Source organism: Branchiostoma belcheri, unplaced genomic scaffold (assembly GCF_001625305.1).
Source record: "Branchiostoma belcheri isolate BF01 breed outbred unplaced genomic scaffold, Haploidv18h27 scaffold120, whole genome shotgun sequence".
Taxonomy (NCBI): domain Eukaryota; kingdom Metazoa; phylum Chordata; class Leptocardii; order Amphioxiformes; family Branchiostomatidae; genus Branchiostoma; species Branchiostoma belcheri.
Window position 1 is genome coordinate 484,822 of NW_017802603.1, and position 22,198 is coordinate 507,019.

The 22,198-nt window shown below is 41.0% G+C and overlaps 3 protein-coding genes across 3 annotated transcripts in view; 1 reads left to right on the forward strand and 2 right to left on the reverse strand.

Moving 5' to 3' along the window:
* The first annotated feature begins 108 nt into the window (after window positions 1-108).
* On the forward strand, window positions 109-8,700 carry LOC109462956 (L-seryl-tRNA(Sec) kinase-like). The gene is made up of 6 exons (XM_019759587.1): window positions 109-638; window positions 1,716-1,995; window positions 2,215-2,419; window positions 6,150-6,228; window positions 6,595-6,688; window positions 7,305-8,700. The coding sequence occupies exons 1-6, from the start codon at window positions 441-443 to the stop codon at window positions 7,595-7,597; spliced, it is 1,149 nt and encodes a 382-aa protein (XP_019615146.1). The 5' UTR covers window positions 109-440; the 3' UTR covers window positions 7,598-8,700.
* Window positions 8,558-11,597, reverse strand: LOC109462922. The gene is made up of 2 exons (XM_019759550.1): window positions 8,837-11,597; window positions 8,558-8,604 (listed from the first exon to the last, which is right to left on the reverse strand). The coding sequence occupies exons 1-2, from the start codon at window positions 11,595-11,597 to the stop codon at window positions 8,558-8,560; spliced, it is 2,808 nt and encodes a 935-aa protein (XP_019615109.1).
* A 4,462-nt stretch (window positions 11,598-16,059) lies between these two features.
* Window positions 16,060-22,198, reverse strand: part of LOC109462957 (ancient ubiquitous protein 1-like) — a 6,983-nt gene continuing 844 nt past the window's right edge. The window contains exons 2-13 of the mRNA XM_019759588.1: window positions 21,951-22,088; window positions 21,573-21,723; window positions 20,901-21,079; window positions 20,554-20,635; window positions 20,141-20,214; window positions 19,730-19,793; window positions 18,621-18,717; window positions 18,222-18,335; window positions 17,853-17,936; window positions 17,526-17,665; window positions 17,130-17,242; window positions 16,060-16,423 (exon numbers count right to left, since the gene is read on the reverse strand). Coding sequence (XP_019615147.1) covers window positions 16,393-16,423; window positions 17,130-17,242; window positions 17,526-17,665; window positions 17,853-17,936; window positions 18,222-18,335; window positions 18,621-18,717; window positions 19,730-19,793; window positions 20,141-20,214; window positions 20,554-20,635; window positions 20,901-21,079; window positions 21,573-21,723; window positions 21,951-22,088 — 1,267 coding nt within the window. The 3' untranslated portion in view covers window positions 16,060-16,392. The remainder of the gene's footprint in view (window positions 16,424-17,129; window positions 17,243-17,525; window positions 17,666-17,852; window positions 17,937-18,221; window positions 18,336-18,620; window positions 18,718-19,729; window positions 19,794-20,140; window positions 20,215-20,553; window positions 20,636-20,900; window positions 21,080-21,572; window positions 21,724-21,950; window positions 22,089-22,198) is intronic.

The window sequence follows — 22,198 nt, forward strand, 5'->3', positions numbered from 1 at the left end:
GACAGAAACTGACCAATCACACAGGCCGTTGCTTGTCTAATTCCAGGGGTCAAACCGGGTCACCAGCAACTTCCTGAAGTGAACTAGTGGCAATAAAAGCACAAAGTTATGATTTTTCCACGATATGGTTATAAAATTCAATCAAAAATGTACAAAACAGTTACAACGAAATGCATTTTGAAGTCTCGAAAAATTGCTTACCCATCATTCCACATTCAAAATGGATGCGCCCATGTTGTAAACAAATTGTTGGGTCAAGGGGCCCACCGGGCTTCATTACTAACTAAATACCTTTGATCTACCGGAAGGTCTACCCCTGGCGGCGTGCGGTGTCCAATCGCACGAGTTGATATTTCGTAGGGTATTATATTGACCGTTACGTCGGCCGAACTGATATCCTATGGCGCTGTTTGTATATTTATAAGGGGGTCCAATCGACCATGGCGAGCCGGCTCTGTCTTCTGGTTCTCTCCGGGCTGCCAGGGTCGGGGAAAACCAGCCTGGCGCGAAAATTGCAGGAGTCCTGGCAGTCGGAGGTGGCCGTGGTGCACGTCTGCTACGACGAGCTCATCCCGGAGGACCTGAAGCTCGAAAGGCCGGAGGAAGACGAAGGGGAGGATCGCAACGGCGATCAACAGGTCTGAATTTATTCCGGCTCAACAGATTCTGTATGTGGCATGCCATAATATTTAGCGTACGGTGCTGATCATTGCACTAAAAAACAACAACATGAGACCAGTGTATAAGTGTCGGTAAGACAAAGGGGACTATATATATATTCAGGCACCGATCCTCATTCCACAAGTGGATTTTATTGTACGTTTTCCTGTCGTCGATACGTTAATATTTATGAAGATGATTTTATGCCATCAAACCGTTTATGTGCAAAATTGATTGCAGCTGGCAGCTTGATAGATAATGGCTTTAGATTGAAACAGATCAAGGGATTCGATGTCACTTTATTCCAATAAAGAACACATGTAATTTTCACTATTGTAGCGGCTACCGCATGGACACGCCCACCTCAAGTTTACCATTTAGGAAAGTGCCGCATACAGCTTCCGTGCAGAAGGGCAACCAGGGTTGAAAATTTATGTTATTATCTGCATTCAATTAAGGGGAAAACATAGGGTGGATTAGCAACCTGTTGAGTACAATGTTTGCATCCTTGACTGTTGTTTATCTGTTGTTATTAAATAATTAATTACTTATTTTTATGAGGATTAGGTGCAACAAGTGTTTTCCAGCTGTGTAAGCAATGAGTGTTTGAATGTAAATGTTAGTTTATCATATGATAAACATATGACATGGATTTTGAGAGGATAATGATCAGCAGTAACCAGCCCAGCCACAAATGTTTGGGATAACCAGACTGAGTGTAAATCACACTAGCTCAAGCGACCCCAACGCTATAATCAGGGGAAACTTGACTGATGCACTGCGCAGAAGAGAAGTGGACCCAGAGAAAAGATCTCTACAACACACCTGAATCAGCTCACAAATGTGCCCCATGTCATTTGTATCACTGGCAGAGACTGTCATTCTCGCATAGGACTGTTCAGTCATAGTCGTAGCTGTTTGGTTGAAGGAGGCCATATATGGTTTGGGTTGGCCCTTGTTGTGAACAGTAAAAATGTAGAAAATGTAAATATATAAGCTGAAGGATACATGTATGTCTCTTGATTTAAGATGCACTTTTTTGTCAACACATACAGGCCGTCAGTTTGTGGAAACAACACAGAAGAGCTATCCACCATAATGTAGAGAAGTTACTCAGGAAATCCAAGAGCTTGCCAGAAGAGGAGAACTCTACAGACGTCCTTCCAGACTTAGATGCCAAGTTCCTGAAGTGTGCCAAATTTGCAGAAAGAAATGGCAGAGGAGGGGGCGACAACAATGCAGATCTAGAGAGACAGTCTTCCCTTGTAGTGATCATAGATGACAATATGTACTACCGCAGTATGAGATATCACTACTATCAACTAGCTAGAAAATGTAGGTTCTCACATTCTGTACCTCTTCTCATGTACATTTTGCTATTGCTTATTTTTGTACTTTTATAGCATGAAACATAACAAAGTGTTTCTTCATTGTCCAGAAATTTGCGATAGTCTTGGTTGTCATAACAGTTCTGTAAAAGATAATTGAGAGCATCACACTGTAAAGAAAGTGATAAAGTTACATCACTGATACCTCTTCCTTCACCATTTGTAGATACTATTGGCTTCTGCGAAGTCTTCCTCCACTGTGACGTGGAAACAGCTCTGAAGAGGAATATGGAAAGACAAAGTCCTGTTGCTAGGGAGACTGTGGTTGCCATGGCAACAAAGATAGAACCACCCAACCCCAACAGGCACTCCTGGGAAGTGATGTCATTCAATTATGAGCAGGCAACTACTACAGATGAGGAGACAGCACTGTAAGTTAACTCTAGACACAGATGTTTGTACCAAGGTTTGAACTGGTAACTCAAATGGAGAAGCCCTGAGTACTTAATTAGCCATATCTCAGAAGGAGCAAATGGTTCTGATAAAGTCCCCGATTAGCAACTGGCAACCCCAGCTCAAAGCAAGCATGCTATCGATAGTTGACCTTAAGTTCTGCCAGTCAAATTCAGTGCTACCCATTAACCATATGTATTTGCACCTACTCAGTGATTAATTGCTCTGTTATTGTTATCATCATGCACATGTGTATTGGCAGACACTAGAATTACAGGCAAAGAAGTTTTTAATCACTGAAACTTTAAACTGTCCACTCAAAGTTCACGGTTGCTTTTTAAACTTATGTATAGCCGAGATTACAATATTTTCCCAGTTGTTTGTGAGAATAAGTAGAAGTAGCATGTTAACGCAAAATAGTTATATTGACAAGTGTGTAAATGTATGTTTTAGAAGAAAAAATGTCATAGTTTGCTGTCTGTAAAAGCTTTATATTAAGCTCATTAGGACATGTGACCATTAACAGTGACTTTAACTCAATCAATCAGGGATTAGCAGTACAGAAACACATAGATTGATAGAAACACAAAGGCGGCTGTCGGGTATCAAACCCGGGCCGATAGCTTGCAAACCCAACCCCCGAAGCGAGTCAGTTGGCATCCAAGTCTATCAAATAACCCAATCTTTTCTGATATCATTTGTAGCCTTTACTGTGCTAAGTTACTCAAAATTATGTATTTTCCCCAATTCTATTCTAAATATCATAATATTCTACCCAATTCTCACTTCACTCAAGAGCAAAGACAAAAACTTCTCATAAAATTAGTGATTGCTGATTTTAAGTCAGTTTACACAACCTGCATTTATAAAACTCAACAATATACTGCATGGCAGGAAATTGCAGACTTGGAAATTACAGAATTCCAGCTGGTGACTTATATTATCAAAGTCCAGTCAGCCTGGCGGTGCATAAATGAAGTCAAGGGACAAAGGGTTGCATAGGCTGGAGATAATCAACCCAGTAATTGCGCACTGTGGTCCCAGGTGGATGGGTGTCAGCTTGATGGACTCTTTGGGTTTATGATGAAAGGGATTAATGTAGGCGCTGAGATCTTTAACCTTAAATAGCACACCGAAGAAGCCCAATGCTCCGTTGTTACGGGGTGGAGAAGGTTAAGCCTGGCCTCTGTACATACATGTGTGTTCTGGACTCAGCTACGGTAACTCAGGTAAGCCTGTACTGTTGTCTGTAAATGTGATAGATTGTGTTGAATGAAACAAGCTGCATTTCTGTATGTAATTGTGTTGTCCGAGGACTGGCTTTGTAAAGCATGATGATCAGCAAAATCTTTGGTGTTAACTCTTACATTTCAGATGCAATTTCACTCATAGTAGACTAAATTTTAAGCTCCGTACAATTCAGCCTTTAACTGCAAATTGAGAGAAGTTGGCCCACCCAATAACAAAAAGTCTCAGCTTTTAAGTTTGATGGAAACTATGCAGGTACAGCCAGTAATTTACAGGATGCTTTTCATCAGGTTTGGCAACAGCTGGGATGTCTCTGAGGATGGATGTAACCTTTTGGTGCAGGCATTAGTGATTTACCAGGTCTTGGAAAGTTGGATCTCCTGCCTACACACTTTCCATGATGTTAGCGCGTCCCCCCCCAAAAAAAACTTTTTTACATGCACTTTACTTCATGGTTACTTTAAGAAATCAAATTGTTCCATGCATGTTTGTCTTAAACAACCTGCTCTGATAGCACTACTTTCACTGTGCAGTTATAAACTGGTTTGCACAGGACAATTTATCAGTAACCAATGTTCCACATCTGTACATTAAGAAAGACTTGCCCATGAAAGCCGTACAAATCCAAATGGACTTAATAGGTCCCCAAACACCATCTACTGAGCTGCATCACCGATCCTTACATAACATTGATTTTGCTGTCATTGCCCAGTGATTTATAATTTATGCCCTAAACCTAAATGTTTGTGTAAGCCAAACAGTGGGGTAAATAGCATTGTGATTGTTGGCAGTGAGTGAAGTTCAGTGGTTCAGCGGTACTGGGACTGGTAACAGTTGTATGCAGCTCTTCTTGGTAAGACTTGGATTAAACTGTAATCTGTGTGGAGGTAATTAATGTATGTATGATGTTTGAGTTGATGTTGTGTACGGAGAGTTTTCAGGGCCAGTTCACTGGGAACACACACGGGTTATGTGTTGCATGGATTTGTCTGAGGTTGTTCAAAATCAGAGGTCACTACTTTAGACCTAAAATTTTTCCCTAAAATTTTTCAAGTTGTTGACCTTGATTAGTCATGTCTGAAGGCCATGCTGAAGGTATTGATAATGGTGCATGTGTGCATATCGTATGTGAACTGTGATGTTAAAATCTGGACTGCAGGGCAACATATTGAAAGCAACTGACATACATGTTGTAACAGTTACTGTTAGTAATAGAAGCTTGGTTTTTGCATCGAGAGTGCTCTAGCAATCTATGCATAATTGACATCTTTTGGTTTTATGTTTAGAAAATCCTCAGTTTTATAGGTTTCAGAAATCGATCACCCAGCAATATTGGTCTGCCATAATTTACAGGACTTCTCTTGCTATTGGCTATTATGTTTATTGAATCATTAACCATGTACTTTAACCATGTGCTATATATGTAGGGCATTATGCATAGCCTGTGGTAAAGCAAACATTGTTGAAGGCTTTACTACAGCCATCCTCGTCATGTCATGTACACTGTTGTGCACACTGATTTAGACTTTTTAGATAGTGAGATACATGCATGACAAATGGGCTTTTATAAAGTGGTCCCTGTTTGTATTTTCTGTCACTCTCTGTTTATTGTTAGTCTTGCTGTCAGATGTAACAATAATTTCTGAAGTGCCAGAATGAGAGTAGTTTTGCAGCCATGGTTATCAAAAAGACAAATGTGGGAAGTGTTATAATTACACACCAGGACAAGTGACTTCCTCATACCAACTAATTACTAAGGACAACGAGGTGTCTAGATACCTCTCCACAATCATTCATGCAGTTCTCAATATTCTGCATGAGTAGGTATATATAATTGAGGTCAATTTATTTTCTAGCTGGAGTATGTTTGCATGTGACATTTCTTGTTTGTAAAAGTGGTCCCAGTTATTGACTTAACTCCACCAAGCAATTGACTATGAATTTGTATATGTCTGTATATGTATATAATTCACTTAGCCTTGGTGTCAAGACTATATAATGATAAAAGACACTGAGAAACAGTACTGTTGTTATGTATCCAAACAGATATATCTGAGAAGCTCAGTATTACCGGTACATGTATGGGGTGACGCTATATTAGCTGAACAATCCATTATTTGTGTCTTCACCATCTGACTAGTTCACCAGCTACTCAACATACACACTTACTGGCCCCAGACATCACTGCTCATAAAGTGGGCTTCTGGGTTGCTTTGTTATCTTAAGTGTCAAGAATGAAACAAATGTTTGACTTTATTGGGATCCATGCATTTTTTGTGGTAGTCATTTACAACACCCTGAGTCTTTACCAGGGACCAACACTGAAAGCAGGATTCTGCCATGTTTCCTTGACCTGCCAGTACGGATGCATAATGCCTTAAGCTACTCTCAATCACATTTCCCATTCACACTGCTGACTTTGTTAGTATTGATTGAATTTCTTTTCTCCATGCTTTTCAGTGAGGAGATCCGTGAGCTTGTTGCAGTAGCAATAGCCAATCCCGTGTTGGCCATCCCTGAAGAAAACATGGAAGAAAAGGTGAGAATAGTGAACGTTTCAACAATTTCTTCATGTTTCTTGGCAGAAAAAAATACTTAGACAGTAACTGTCTCATACATGTTGTACCTTGTTTTTATGCCATGAAAGGAAAATGAGGCGGCACAGCCGCTGTAAGGTTGTCAGTTGTAAAGTCATTTCTTCAGGTCTATAGCCCCTGCAGTTTGTGATGATCTTTGTAAAGATATGTCCTTGCTATACATGTATGTTATATCATTCTTTTCTTGGAATGGTTACATGTTTTATTATATCCTATAGTAATATTAATAGTATTTACTTTAATTTATACACTTTAATTTCATAAAGTTCACAACATAAAATTTTTTGTACCTGTACTTGTTTTCCCAGGAGCAGAGTCGGCTGATCTGCTCCATGAATGTGCTACACCAGGCTGACCAGATCCTCAGAAAGTGCATCTCTGACGTCATGGGGTCGGCTAAAGGTGGGAGAAATGTTTCTGCTTTTCACTGGGGTAGGATATTGACAGGCTTACACATTAAAGATGTCAGGTTAATAATATATATTGATACTTTAATGGTGCAGGACTTGTCCAGGAACTAAGAGGCTTTAGATTTAAGTCTTTTGATTTTAGGTAAAGCCTATGTCTAGGAGACAATCTGGAGACAGAAATCAGGTTGTTGGTCAAGATTATATGTGTAGTTGAGATATGAGCTGGTAGGGGGAGCTTCGTATACATGTACCAGATTTCATGGTATTTTGTTGTCTGACATATTTCTGTGTTAAATAATAAGGCAGGAAAATGTGAGCATCATTGGTACATACAGTGTCTGTTAATGGACTGTAACATTGTTCCTCATCATTGATTATGACATGAAACAAATAAACAAACAAATTATTTTAAAAAAGTACATGTTCACTGATTTCCACTGATCATTTTTTTGAAAGGAATTAAAAATGTAAACAATTTTAGGACTTATTGATATGTGTATGGCCCAGGAACCATTGACAAGAAACTTTTGTAGTACTTTTGCATTGATGTCTTCTGACTACCTTCTCATTATGATACATTGTCTTGATTCCCCTTTATTCCTCTCTAGCTGACAACAGGATGGGTAAGGCAGAGCTGAAGATTCTTGGCAGACAGCTGAATAAGATCCGTGCGGAGCTCCTGGACGACCTGAAGCACCAGAAGCTGCAGCTGCCTCCCATCGAGTCTGTGGGGCCGCAGCCTGGCGCAGAGCAGGAGGGGGACATGTCCAGCTGCTCCTCTCTCACAGACCTGGACTCTCCCACAGAGGTGGAGGTCATCGAGGTCAAGACACTGGAGGGGTACATCCTGAGACTGTTCAGGGAGAGAAGGGCTGCCAACCCCGGCACCAAGTCGACCTAACTCAGCACCTCTCTAACATACTCATCAACACATCGACTAAAGAATGGTGGTCAGATTTAACGATTGCTTTCCATGTTGGTTTGTACACAGAGCAGAAGTCACTGATGATATCATTCAGGACCTGGTGTGTTCTGCTGAACCATGATAGTCCAGCTTTTCTGAAGTTTCTACAGTGTATTATGTATTTATGTATAATGTAGAGTTTTTATCAGTAGGAGCAAAGTTGAATGTGATCTGTAGATTTGTTGCACAATTTTTTTTAGCCTCAATCATGCAAATTCTATTATTGACAACAAAGCAGCTAATGTAACTGTAGTTTTTAGATTTGATACATACATGACAGGTTCTTTGTAGATATTGTAATGATATTATTAGATTTATTATTTGTTATATGACTGTTTCTGAATATGTACTTAGTACTTCATACATTTACGTTGCAATAGAAAAAAGATAGTAGCTCTGCATCAGTATGAGTTGTTGTTTTTTTTTATCAGGAAAGCAGCTAGAACAGGTTTGTTGTTCTTTATTTATTATTGACCTATAATAGGTGCACTAGTCTCTGTGTTTATTTTTCTATTTTCATTTCCATCTGAGTTGTACACGTATGTTGTTGATATATGAGATATCATAGTTTGTGTAAAGATGTGGTATAAGACTGTAGCATTAGATATATATTATTATTAATGTCAAGAATGTTATTAAGAAATTAAATGTTATCATTAGACATTCTATCAAACTTATACATGCAGCATATAAAGACATGTCGTCTGGAGCATGTTTCCATGTTGATTGTGAAAACTCAGATATTCACTGTACGTCTCATTCTGATATGCACGACCTCAGAAACAAAGCAATGCTGAGGTACACACATATATTATACTGCATTGGTGTTTGTTTCTTGCAATTGGTCTGACTTTTCAACCATCATTACTCTAGAGTACAAAAAAATGTATATCTGATTCAGTAGAGCTGTAGTGTGGTGTTCTGTGCATGGCTGTTCCAGTACCCTGGAAGTCAAGCATTTAGTTCATGCATGCACACTACTGCCATCACATTGCCAAGGGAAAAGTCACATTCATTGGAATGTATGTGGGTCACATGTCACTCACTCACTCACTCACTATCCTGGTTTAGATTATTCTGCTGCCGGTTTCCCTGTCCCAGGGGTGGGCAGCAGACGGCTGTTCTGGACACCTCGCCTCCAGCTGGCTCTGTCCTGTGGGTCTGTGCTAGACAGACCACACTCCTTAATATCCCTCTGGAGACACTCCACCCAGGTTTTTCTCGGCCTGCCGCGGCCTCTGCTGCCTGGCAACTTGAAGTCCACGATGGTGTTGATGCAGCCACTGGCACGCTTAACGTGCCCGTACCATCGGAGGCGGCGTGACTGCACAACAGACTTGATGTCTTCCAGGCCAAGCTTAGCAAGCAAGGTTGCAGAAGGTGTCATGTCCTGAGGTTTAACACCACAGATCCATCTGACCATGGATCTGTCATTGCGGCGCAACCGTTGGAGTTCTGGAGCAGTAGGGGCCCATGTCTCACTCCCATGCAGCATGGCTGATCGTACACAGGAGCTGAACACCTTGCCACGGGTTTTGAGGGAAAGGTGCCTGGAGGTTAGGATCGGCAGCAGCTTCTTGAACTTTCCCCAGGCGACGCAGCATCTGGTGGTGGCAGCTAGCTCACAACCACCACCCGCACAGAGCATGTCCCCAAGGTAACAGAAGCTGGGTTCCACATCCAGCACCACCTCATCCACTGTGACTTGTGTTACAGGGCGAGCATCCAGTGGTCTTGCCTCACCACGACACCTTGGGCATATGTAGTTCCGCACAGCAGACAGACTACCTCTAATGCCGCAACACTTCTTGTGCACCCAGAAGTCACATTCAGTGCAGAGGATGGAGTTCACACCAACACCTGAACGGCACACAGCACACGGGAAGGAGCCAGTGTCCCTCAGTATGTTCAGACCTTGACCTGAAATCATGATCTTAGTCTTCTTCATGTTAACCCGGAGACCCTTACTTTCCATGTTCAGCTTCCAGGCCTTCAACCTAGCGATGCATTCCTCCAGGGAGTCTGCGATGACTACTAGATCATCGGCGTAGAGGAGCTCCCAGGGCAGACCAGTGCGGAATTCACGGGACAGAGCTTCCAGAACAAGGATGAAAAGCAGGGGGCTAAGGACAGATCCCTGATGGACACCCACTCCAACTCCAAACTCCTCGCTGTACTGTCCGTTCACCCGCACACGGCTCCTGGCATTGGTGTACATGGCCTGGATCACCTTCACTGCCCACTCCTCAACACCAAGGCTTCTCAGTGCCCACCACAGCACCTCTCTGGGAACACGGTCGAAAGCCTTCTCCAGATCAACGAAGGCAAAATACAGAGGCTTCTTCGCGTTGATGAACTTCTCTTGCAACTGCCGCACGATGAAGATGGCATCGGTAGTACCTTTGCCAGGAACAAAGGCAAACTGCAGATCATCAATGTTCACCATCTTACGTATGGCTGAGTCCAATACACGTTCCAGCAGCTTCATGACATGGTCAGTGAGCTTCAATCCCCTGTAGTTACCTCGGTCTAGAGCCTCGCCTTTTCCCTTGTAGAGGTTGATGATATAGCTCATCTCCCACTCACTGGGCACAGTTCCACTACTGAAGACGGTCTCTGCTAGCTGCCTGGTCAACTCAACACCCTCCTCACCAGCAGCCTTTAGCATCTCAGCGTTGATTCCAGAGGGGCCCACAGCCTTTCCACACCTCATCTTGCTGAGTGCAGAGCTGATCATCTCAGTGGTAACTGGCGGGGGAGGCCCTACTACAGGGGCTGCCACTGGGAGTTCATCCTTCGGCCACTCAAATTCCACATTCAGGAGTCTGCTGTAGTGCTCGACCCAAGCCTTCATCTTGTCCTCATCGTTGAGCGAGAGTTCACCTGCGTCATTGCGAACACACATCTCCCCTACAACATCCTGGTTCGCACGCTCCATCTGCTTGGAGACGCGGTATACATCCACACCCTGAGGATCGATGACACTAAAAGTCTCTTTCTCAGCTGCAGATTTAGCCATCCAAACGGCATGCTTAGCGTGACGCTTAGCTATGTTGTAGGCAACTTTTGCGACTTTCGCCTCCGCAGTTTTACCCTGTCTCATGAGGGATTTGTAGACCTTGAACCTTGCCCTTTTCTCGCAAACAGCCTCGTCAACACAGTCATCCCACCACCAGGTCTCTGGTTTCCACTGATGGTTCTTGCTATAACCACACACTTTGGCAGCTGCTTCCACAAGCGGGGTCTTCAGCCTTGACCAAGCCTCTTCCACATGCAGCCCAGAATCACTGGTTGTCTGAGCCATTGACACAAAAGTCTCATGGTACTCACTGGCAACAGCGGGGTCCCGCAGCTTCCAGGTACGCAGCCGGGGTGTGAACTTACGCTTGTGGACTACAGGGGCACACACCACGAAGTCACAGACTAGTAGCTGGTGTTGCCGAGCGCACTCCTCACCCGGGATGACTTTTACGTTTGTGACAGCCTTTCTGAAGCTCCGGCGGAACAAGACATAGTCAATCTGAGTCCTGTGGTTTCCAGAAGTATAGGTAACAAGGTGGGATTCCCTCTTGGTAAACAAGGTATTGCCGACGAGCAGGTCATTTGCCAAGGCAAATTCCAGTATTCTTTCCCCCTCTGTGTTACGATCACCAAAGCCATGACCTCCATGGACCGCCTCAAACCCCCGAGCGTCCTCACCTACATGACCATTCCAGTCCCCGATAGGTAGTAGGATTTCTGAGGTAGGGATTTTGGCCACGGTGCACTGCAACTGGTCGTAGAAGCGCTCTTTCTCTGCTTCTGGAAGACCGGTCTGAGGTGCATAGATGGAGAGGAAGGTGAAAATGGACTTGCCAATGCCAAGTCTCAACAGGAGAATCCTGTCTGAGATGCGCTGGACCTCGAAGACATTCTCGACCCATCTCTCAGCTAGCATGATGCCTACTCCGCCTTGACCTTGCTTATTTCCACACCAAAAGAACTTGTAACGTGAGTCCTTTCCTTTGACAAAACGGGCTTGATTAGCTCCTAGGGCTCCAGCCCATCTGGTTTCCTGCAGACAACAGAGGTCAACCCTCCTTCTTGTGAGTGTCTCCACAACTTCACTACTACGACCCTTCAAGGTGCCCACATTGAGTGAGCCAACTCTGATCTTCATCCTCAACTCCTTAGAACTAGCCATTTCAAGAAACTGGATGTGGAGAGACTTTTACATGTCCATGAAAACAAAAAAAAGTACAGGTAGGAACAATGACGACAAAATTTCTGCTGGAAGCAGCATATTTTTGCATCTCAGGAGAAGACTTAGCAGTAGTGGTAGTCATTTCTATCATGTGTATTGCCAAGAAATTGTATGGTATGGAGGTGATTTTGATGTAACGTTAACATTCCAGCATTAGATGTGTGAACTAAATGACTATTATGCAACGGCCATGTGCACTTGTGTGTGTGTTAAGTGTACAGTTAAGTGTACATGTGTGTACTATGCAGATTACTTATTCAAAGTAAGCATTAATGGCAATTAAGCTGAAAAAGGTCTACATGTATGAATGTTTATTCTGTTGCTTAACCACTAGGACAGAAGTTATAGAATTATGTGATCTGTAATAATGTATTCCAAGCAATTATACTTGATGCAGAAAGTGACAGCTTCAAAGACTGGCATATAATCCTCATCTTTAGGCATACTTTCTAAATTGAAACATTTCTTTAATTCTTTGATTTTAAACCAGATTTGTTATCTCAAATCACTTGTTTCTGATCAGGTAAAGGCCTGCCCTCTCCACTCAAAATACTCATGAACAGCCATGTTCAGTTTATGCAGGTACAACAGAACAACATTCCCCACATCTTCACACCCCACATCTTGCAATAGTGAAGATGTACAAAGGTTCAGATTTTTTCTCCAAGTCTAATCTCATGATCAAAGGATAATTTTACATGTACATGTACATTTACCTGCAAAAAAAGATTGAAACGTGAAATTTTATATGGGCTAGACAAGCTTGTCTATTTTCCCTGACTAACCAAATGCATTATTGACCAGCAAATGCAGATACTCAAAGAGTTTGATGGGTGTACAAAGTGGTTTGCTTGATTTTGTGCCATAATTGTTGTGTACATTGTACTGTCTTCCTTCATAACATTAATATAAACTCAAGATATGTTATCATAACCTAGACATTAAGAAATTCACAGTATGTACTTAATGGAGTAGATTGATATAGATTGTATAAATGTATAAGTGCTTTTCCTCAATGCTTTGAACACATGCTATGTGTAAAATAATACTAGTATGTCTATAGCTACTTTCAAGCCTGGGGCTATTTATTCATTTAAAGTTCATGTAGGTTTATGTTAATAGTTGTGTACTCAGTGATGATATTGTTCCTAACTGAATTGGTCATCCGTTTATTAGCTGTTTAGAAATTGGTATCAAACACCGGTAGTTCACAGTCCAGATGTTTATTTGGACAGATTGACTGTCATATAATTTTTCAACCTGACGCCTATGAAACATTTGTGTGGCTGTTCACATTTTTTGTCAACAGTTTTATCAGCATTACCTGCTCACAAGGCACCCTCCAATTGCAATGAAATACTTTTAGCAAATGTAGATGCCAGACGGACAATAATCATGGACAGGACAAGCATGGTATTTGAGGGTTTCTGTGTTCAGAATTAGGCAGGTCTGGGAAGACTTTTTAATTGATCTGCAGGGGCTGTACGACCCTCCCCATCTTTCACAACAGAATAACCCTAAGGATATTATGGTTGATGGAATAGAAAGATTTCTCCATAAGTCAGTAATGCATTACTATGTACCGTTTTATCTTTAGGTCTTACTAACCTCATGTTGCAATGATAATGTTCTTTATTCACAATAAAGAAATTTCATTTAACTGCAATGGCTAGATTGCATTGATGTGTGCAGGATTCGATCATATCCTTGTCACTGGTTCCCAACCATGTTACAAAGTCAAAAGGCCACCCTGTCAGGGATATGGTTTAATGTGCTCATGGTGTAGACGTCCCCTGGGCCATCCTCCCAGGACTGTTACTCCTCTACCAGTAGGAGGGGTTGACGAACTCCCAAGAGCAGGCTGGGATTCAAACTTCTAACACAAACTTACAATTCAAATCTGTGCTTGATCATCAGACCAGCCCACGTTGCTTCATTGTTGTTTTACCACTGGGAGCCTTCAATCAATGGTGCACCAGAACAAAGGGCTTAAGCCAGGAGCATGCCATCTTTCTAGGGCACCAAATTTCCAGCAGTAAGATGTGGTTACATGATGCCAGTCTTCACACATATAATACCTTGTTGAAACACACATTTGAATTACAGCCAATAAGCTATTGTAGTAAGTCTGTAATCGTGAGGATGTGGTTCCACATGCCTAATTAGATCATTCAGAGTTGAGCCACATTCCTAGGATTACAGCCAGTCTTCCTGCAGCTCTAAAATCATTGAAATTTCAGTGTTGTTTACAGGAAGTGTGCAAAGGAAGTACCATCTAAAACATGAGAATGGTGGACTAATGAAATGGAAAGTGCCTTGGAGCAATTAGACGACTGCACAACATATCCTTCCGTTATATACTGGAATCATCATCATGATACAAAATGTAGTGAAAACATTCATTGACAATAATTTCCCTAGTGCCCCCTCAAGGATTTGGGTTACTTTTAAATTTGTCAACCACTGGATTAAAAAAAATCATAACAATAGGCTTTTTGCACAGAGAACCTTAATGGCAGGGATACAACTATTTGGAATGACAAGAAACAGTGCAACACGTAGATACAAACTTTTCCAGGTTTTTCTTTTAATACATTTAGTACTTCAAACTCCCATAACGTTAAGTCACACTTTGCATTCCTTTTCTTTGTGATCTGACATGAACTTGGTAAAATTGTACCTTACTTTATGAAGTCAAATATTGGGTAACAATTTAGTTATTGCTAACAAAACCATAACACTTCTGCATGGCGGGTATAACTTACAGTCTTCTTGCCTCTCTAAAACTAACTTAACAAGCAACAATACTGTATGGATTGCACAAAACTAGATACAATCTTTATACACAATGATTACCATTTTGCTCTTACATGTACAATATGATATTAAATGATGAATAAAGAGAAAAATAAGTTTTTGTATGCAGAATTTTACCTGATCCAACAGGATGCCAAACACTCAAGCTCTGTTCAAGTTCAGGCACTGTTACCATGATAGAAACTGTACTAAACACAATCTGCATGATATCAATCTTACATGTTCAAATCATGGATCGCTGCAAATAATACTAACTTCCCTACATAGAAATACTGAAAACTTCAACAACTCAACTTTCACTGTGTTGCCTTGTATGTCTAGTACCAAAGAAAATAATTTCATGCGTGTAGGCACCAAAAATGAACTACAAACCTGGATGGTCAAATATACAACTCCTCTTACTTCCCTTGGAACCCTGATTCAAAATCTAGATTAACAATCATTACCTTAACTCGTAACTGAACTCTTCAAAATAGTCAATTGTTTACAGGATATCTACCTCAGTTTGTTTGCGTTCTTATCAAAAGGTTCCTTCACGCACGGATCAAAGTGTGCAACAGTAGTGAGTGAAAAAGACCCTGTTCATACCAGACTTACATTTAGCGGTTTCAACCGGTTTTTCAAAAACCCGGCTAAAACCCTTAGCGTTCATACCAGACTTTTGATAACCGGTTTTTAAAAAATCCTGTCCGGTGAATATCCAATTACTAGTAATCGGCCATGACTGCAGTTTGAATAACCCTTCCTCCCGCTCTTCCGATTGTTGTCCTTGGCCTTCTTACTTGTATGCCGTCTTCAGTTTTTTTTTTTTACCTTACTTGCGGCACTGATCCTTTATCTTCAAGAAATCAGCCTCCTCCAACATTTTTGTTTCGGTAGAGCCCTCGCCCCCCCCCCCAGCTTTTTCGAATTCGGCGACTCCTGCTCTCCAAACCTAAGTATCAGGAGCGTCTCGTCCGCCGACCAGGTTGCATATGCTGATTCCATCGCAAAATGAAGAGAAACCATGGAAAAACAGTGGAAACTAACTCAAGTTGGTCAAAACAACGCGATCAAAAAAGCTTGCAGGTCGCACACGGTCAGGATGCTGACCCCGTGACCCCGGAATTATGACGCAAAAACCGGTTCAATAAACCCTTAGCGTTCAGACCAGGTTTTTCGGTGGAAAAACCCCACAAAAACCCCTCAAAAACCACCTCCCGAGGTGGTTTTTCAAAATCGGATTTAAACCCCTAAAAAACCGGTTAATTTGCGTTCACACCAGGTTAAATAAAAACCGGTTTTTGAAAAACCGGTTGAAACCGCTAAATATAAGTCTGGTATGAATAGGGTCAAAATATCTATCATCAATAACCTGAACTGTGACATTACATAACAAGTTTGTAAGCATTACATGCCTACAGTTGTGTGTCAGAACTACGAAACACAGTGGAAGACCAAAAGCACTATGTTACAGGAACGGAGAAAGAAGAATTAAGAGTGATAACATTGGTGCACAAATTTTTATTGAAGTCAATGGTGCAACCTTTTCTTCAAATCCATCTTTTTTTGTTTTCAATTGTCATGTTCATGTTCCAATTATTTTTAATTCTAATATTTTTCTCCACAACCCAGCATTCTTTTTTGTCTGTCCAAAAACTGATGTTGATTTCCACAACAGTCTGGTACGCTGTCATTGGAGTCCATGTTTCTCCATATACCTCCTATAGGGGAAGGAGAACAAAGAAGAGGGAATGGTTATCCTCTCTTTAGTCAAGAAGAGGTATCAATTCAACAATTAGTGTCTCAAGTGATAAGCAAAATCCATACTTCGAGAGCACTGAATTATTTTCATAGAAACAACCCTGCCCTTGGTGCTGAACAACATTCAGACTACCAATACTCCATTCCTGGTGCACTACTAACCCTGTCCTTGGTACTGAACAACATTCCAACTACCAGGACTCTATTGCTAGTGCACTACTAACCCTATCCTTGGTGCTGAACAACATTCCGACTACCAGTGCTTTATTGCTGGTGTACTACTAACCCTGTCCTTGGTGCTGAATAACATTCAGGCTACCAGGACTCTATTGCTGGTGCACTGTTCACCCTGTTCTTGGTGCTGAATACCATCTGGACTGCCAGAAAACTACTCCGGACACACTATTAGCACTGTCCTTGGTGCTGAACAACATTTGGACTACCGATACTCTATTCCTGGTGCACTACGTACCCTGTCCTTGGTGCTGAACCACATTCTAACTACTGATACTCTATTCCTGGTGCACTACGTGCCCTGTCCTTGGTGCTGAACAACATTCTGACTACCAATACTCTATTCCTGGTGCACTACTTACCATAACCCTGGTGCTGAACACTTTGGACATAATGCCATAGGACATAATGATAAAAGACTGCAAAAATTACCTTCTGGCAATATCATACATGGCCTGCTTTCTCTCCTGTAGTGACATGTGCCTCTGGTCAGGTGATCTGTTAAACTCGCCTGCAAACTTTGGTACCTCCAAAGGACTGGCCATCTGTAGAAGTACCAGAACACATAAACCATGGTTTTTGTAAAAAAAACAAAACATTATTACTACAATATTAAACCTGAATGTTAAGTTTAAAGATCTGTACATATCCTTCCCCTGAATTACATCAGCCTCAGGTCTTATATAATGTGCATTTGCAGTGCAAAGCCTTTGTCAAAAAGTTCAACTAACACTGATGAATAGTCTGCTCTGTCAGTAGATGTGAAAAACAAACAATGGGTGAGTAGCAATATACCAGGTAAAGGAAACATGAGAAGCTTGAACTTACTTGGGCTGCACCAACATCTTGCTGAGGGGTAGAGGAGAGTTTGGAGGCCTGTTCTGGTGTTGGAGGGGGTGTCTCAGGGGTATACCTGACCCTCCCCTCAAGGATGTTTGTAATGGTAGCATCCACATCACCAGTCTCCGCTAAAAATTGGGACAATGGGACATGAAAAGTAAGATGTCTTACTGTAAATACAATTTTGTACCACTTTTACAATAAACATTGAAAATTATGAGAAGGGAGTGCAGAGTTACATACCTCCCATTGTGAAACAATGATAAAGCACTAGTAAAATGCTATAAATTCAGTGAGTAGATGGTTAGAACTTACTCAGGTCCCTTCTCACAATTTCTTCTGGCACCTGGGGCAGCACTTCCCTCACCTGGCTCACCATCACCTGCAGCTTCCTCTCACCTGTTACAGGCAAATATACACCTGTGTTCAGCAGAAATCACCATGGCAATACTGGGCACTATGAGCTCTGTCCTTGGTGCTGAACAACACTCAGACTACCAATACTCAATTCTTGGGGTACTACTAACCCTGTCCTTGGTGCTGAACAATATTCTAAGTACCAGTGCAAATTGTGCAATTAAATTTTATTTCAAAACAACAAAGACAACTGGATCCTTGAAGACAAGAGTATTTATGTCAAAATTAAACAGCTGGTTAAACTGGACCTGGTTGTACATGTAGTACCTGAGTTCCTGGTGGATATGACATTGCCTGTTGTAGGTGTTCTGTCTCCTGTGTTAGTCAGGGTTGGTTGTTTGGGACGGGCCCCTGGGCTTCTGGTGGCTTGTGTGCTAAGAGCTGTGGTTAAAGAAGCATAGGGAAACTCACAAACTGCTTATCATAAATAAATGCATTAAATATAGCCACATGATATCTTCCAGTTACCTTCGAAAACAAAGTATTCCAAAGGATGAAAAAGTTGGATTGAAAAGGCTTTATGTCTTACATCAAAATTCCATGAGTCAGAACTTAAACAAAATGAAAATAAAATCTAACCAACAGGGGATAAAAGGTTTGACACTGTCAGGTTGTATTTTCCTTTTTTTTCTGTATTTTATGTATGTCTGGGGCTCTATACCGTACCCTCTGGTTGTGGCAGATGTGACATCCTCTTGAGGTATTCCATCACATCAGCTTTGGTGATGTTTGTGGCTTCCACTCCAAGATGTGCTGCTAGCACCTGTTTTTTTTAGTGACAAACAGTGGAAAAATCAACAAAGCCATCAGCCATATGCATGTTTTCATTCACAGTATAGTTAGCCTTTTAATGTATCACAACATGGTGCTTCTCATAATAGTCCTAAATAAAATCATATGGCAAAATCTTATCTGCTCAACATTTTTCCTGCCTATTTTTTTAAAACTATGTGGTAGGTACATGTATTGACGTCATTCACATCTTCTTATTACACAAGGATGAAATAAAATTTGCAAGTGAAAGGAGGTAAAATCTTTTGTATCATCAACCCATTGATGTTAACAATAGTAATGGCAAACCAAGAGGTATTCCATAGGGGGCAATTAGTTGTTGGCTTGACAAATCTTTCATTCATTCGATTCAATATAGCCATATAAAAAAGTTTCCTGTCACCTTAAAAAAATAAAAAAGTATTTCAAAGGTCAGAGGAGTAGGATTAAAAAGGCTACTGTTGCAGTGTTAACCCAGTGGAGAAACTACTTGTGAAATAGACTTTAATAGAACAGCATGGGGGACAATGAGGAGAAATTGCTTTTGTCATTCTATCCTAGCTGTTCCCTTATGACGTCATTCAGTCCCATAGCTACCACTGGTTGCTTTGGATATAAACACAACAATGTCAGCATGGTTTGACAAAACTCATATCACAGAATAAAGCTAACACAAGGGAATAAATTAGCTTTCACTCCATGCTACCATCCAAGGAAAGGAAAATCAATAAAGTCATTAGCCATTAGCCATATACATTTCTTAGCTTTTCATAGCTTCTCATTCACAAAGCTGTCCTGCAGTGAGGGACAAGTCCTCAGATTGCTAAGTTTTGCTGCATACTCTAAAACTAACTTGTTCCCTTGTTGTTGAAGCCCTTCTCACAGAAGCAAACATCTCTATAGAGTAGCTATTGTTGGCATACATGATTCAGAAATTCTATGACTATTGTAGAGAACTTTATTGTGCAAAAAAGTTTATAGTCAACCATGAGCTCATGCTATACCTGCTGTGTTTTTCTAGCGAAATCTTCTGCTGTGTCTTCCTCCCGATGTACGGATGGCAAGAACCTGCTCAAGAACAGAATATACATTCAAGCTGTAATTATTACAAAACCATAGCTGAATTAAGTCTACTGAAAAAGCATTGACATTTCCAAGCATTTTTAAATAAAATTATAGAGCTTCCATTTCCATGTAAAATTCAGGCTGCGATGGTATTTTTTTGTCTCATCCCGTATTACATCTTCATGTAATAAATTTTTTTCAATGTCTTCATTCTAAATGAGACAGAAATATTCTTCATCATCCCAATATAAAACATTCATTTTAATCTTCCACTTTCTTTGTCAATATTCTATACTACAACCTTGCAACAACCTATAAAATTTTGTAAGTGTATGACTAGCTGTATTTACCTGATGTTGAATACTGTAGCAGGTACAAAGAGAAACCAAAACAGATCAGCCCACCACGATGACCCAAGTAGGCACTTTGGAAGACAAACAAAAGAGTTTGAGTATGGGATACCTCAATGATCTAAAAAATGTTTTATGATATATTGGTTCAGTAGTATCTATCTTTTCAGGGAAACATATCCACAGAAAAGAATATATCCTTGTATTTCAAGAAACGTTACGATTTGTATAATATAAAAGAATTACTTCAAAACACAAATTGCAAAAACTTCCATCACTGAGTGTTAAACGGCATTATACATACTAGTATTAGATTGTTTGAGCTCATCAATGCTCAAACTAGGTAGACTCTAGATCTAGTACAATGCCTTTTCTCAGACAGATCTGAAAGCTGGTACAAACAGTATACCCACCACACCAATACTGAAGAGAGGCTGGCTGACAGAAATGGCAATGGGTTGGACAGCTGAATGGTCCAGTGAAAATGGCAAGGAACTGCAAAAACACAGAAACATATGTTTGACATTCTGTAGCTGGAAACACAGATTACACATGACTTCACCTTCCCCAAAATACAAACATACCACTCATGACAGGTTTACATTCCAAACAACTTCAAATGATAGCTTATATTCAAAATTTCCATTTACAGACATGTATATTGCCCTTTTTGGTGCATGAAAATGTGACACAATCTTTCTCTCCTTGATATGTACTAGTACATTTTATATATGAAACTTGGTATAGGAATACAATGTACCTAAACTTAAGCAGGCCTTTCTGACTATTGGTGCAAGCTTCCTCAGGTTGGAACATGAGGGGTAGTGTTTCCTGGCTGAGGTGCTGCTGTGCATCCTGGGATAGCTGTGTCCTAGTCTCACCCCTATGTTTCTGTCCCAGCATCCAGGACAGCCATCTGGGCAGATTCTCACTGCAGGACTGAAATAGTTTCAAGAATTTATGGTAATTCTCACTGAAAATCATTTTTATACATCAACATATATATAACTTCTTCACTCAGGTGAAAATGAGCTTTGCTTAGGAATGTCCCTCGATAAGGGTGTTAAAAGGTGGTCCCATGTTTGGGAGAATTACACCCCATGCATGTTAAAGAACCCACCACACCTTTTGCAAAAAGAATCTGATGATTCACTACACACTCTAGGAATAATAGTGTGAAATTCACACTAATGGAGAGCCTAAACAAACAAATAAACATGTATACAACATTTTTATTCTTGTAAGATAACACGTCTCCCCCATGTGACGTGTATGTGCACAATTACTAGTACTTACACATTCCCATCATCACCAGTATCAGCCTACAGGCTGACAAAAAAAAAAGACATCCTTTGCTGAATTTCACTGGAGAAAGGGTCAATAAAATGCACAAAACTCTCTTGAACCAATGTGAATGACGCATGGCTCTTACCATGGCACATGGAAGTACAAGGTTCACAGCTGTGTAGTCCAGTTCTGTCACATGATTGGCTACAAGCAGCCTTGGTCTGTTGTCCTCCTGGTCTGCTCCATCAGAGGAAACAAATATACCCAACACTGCACACATGGTCTTAAGGACTACCCTGGGGTGATGAAGAAAGATGGAAAATATTTAGAAAGCTTTGTTTCATAATTGTTTGATGTCAATCTAAATTTTAAAACAAGGATGTAGAAATTGTAGTACTGGTTTAATTTAAAACCATCTTGATACTGAAGGCAGGACACAAAATATTATATGTAACAGTTACTATAACTATGATACTATGACATTATTTCAGTAATCATCTGGTCATTCTTTTTTAAGTTTCACCTTGTGAGAACAGAATTCCTGGGCAGAAGGCAGGAGATGAGGAAGACATGGAGTCCAATGAAGACACGTAAGAGAGCCAACACCAGTCCGATGGGAAAATAGGGCAACAGCAGAAGCTGCTGTGGCCATCTGGGTAGTCTACAATTCATGAAGAGAATTACCGTTACCATGGAGTGGTGGGTACAGTGTGTATGTGGGTGGGTAAGCACGTGGGTGGGTGGGTACAGTGTGTATGTGGGTGGGTACGT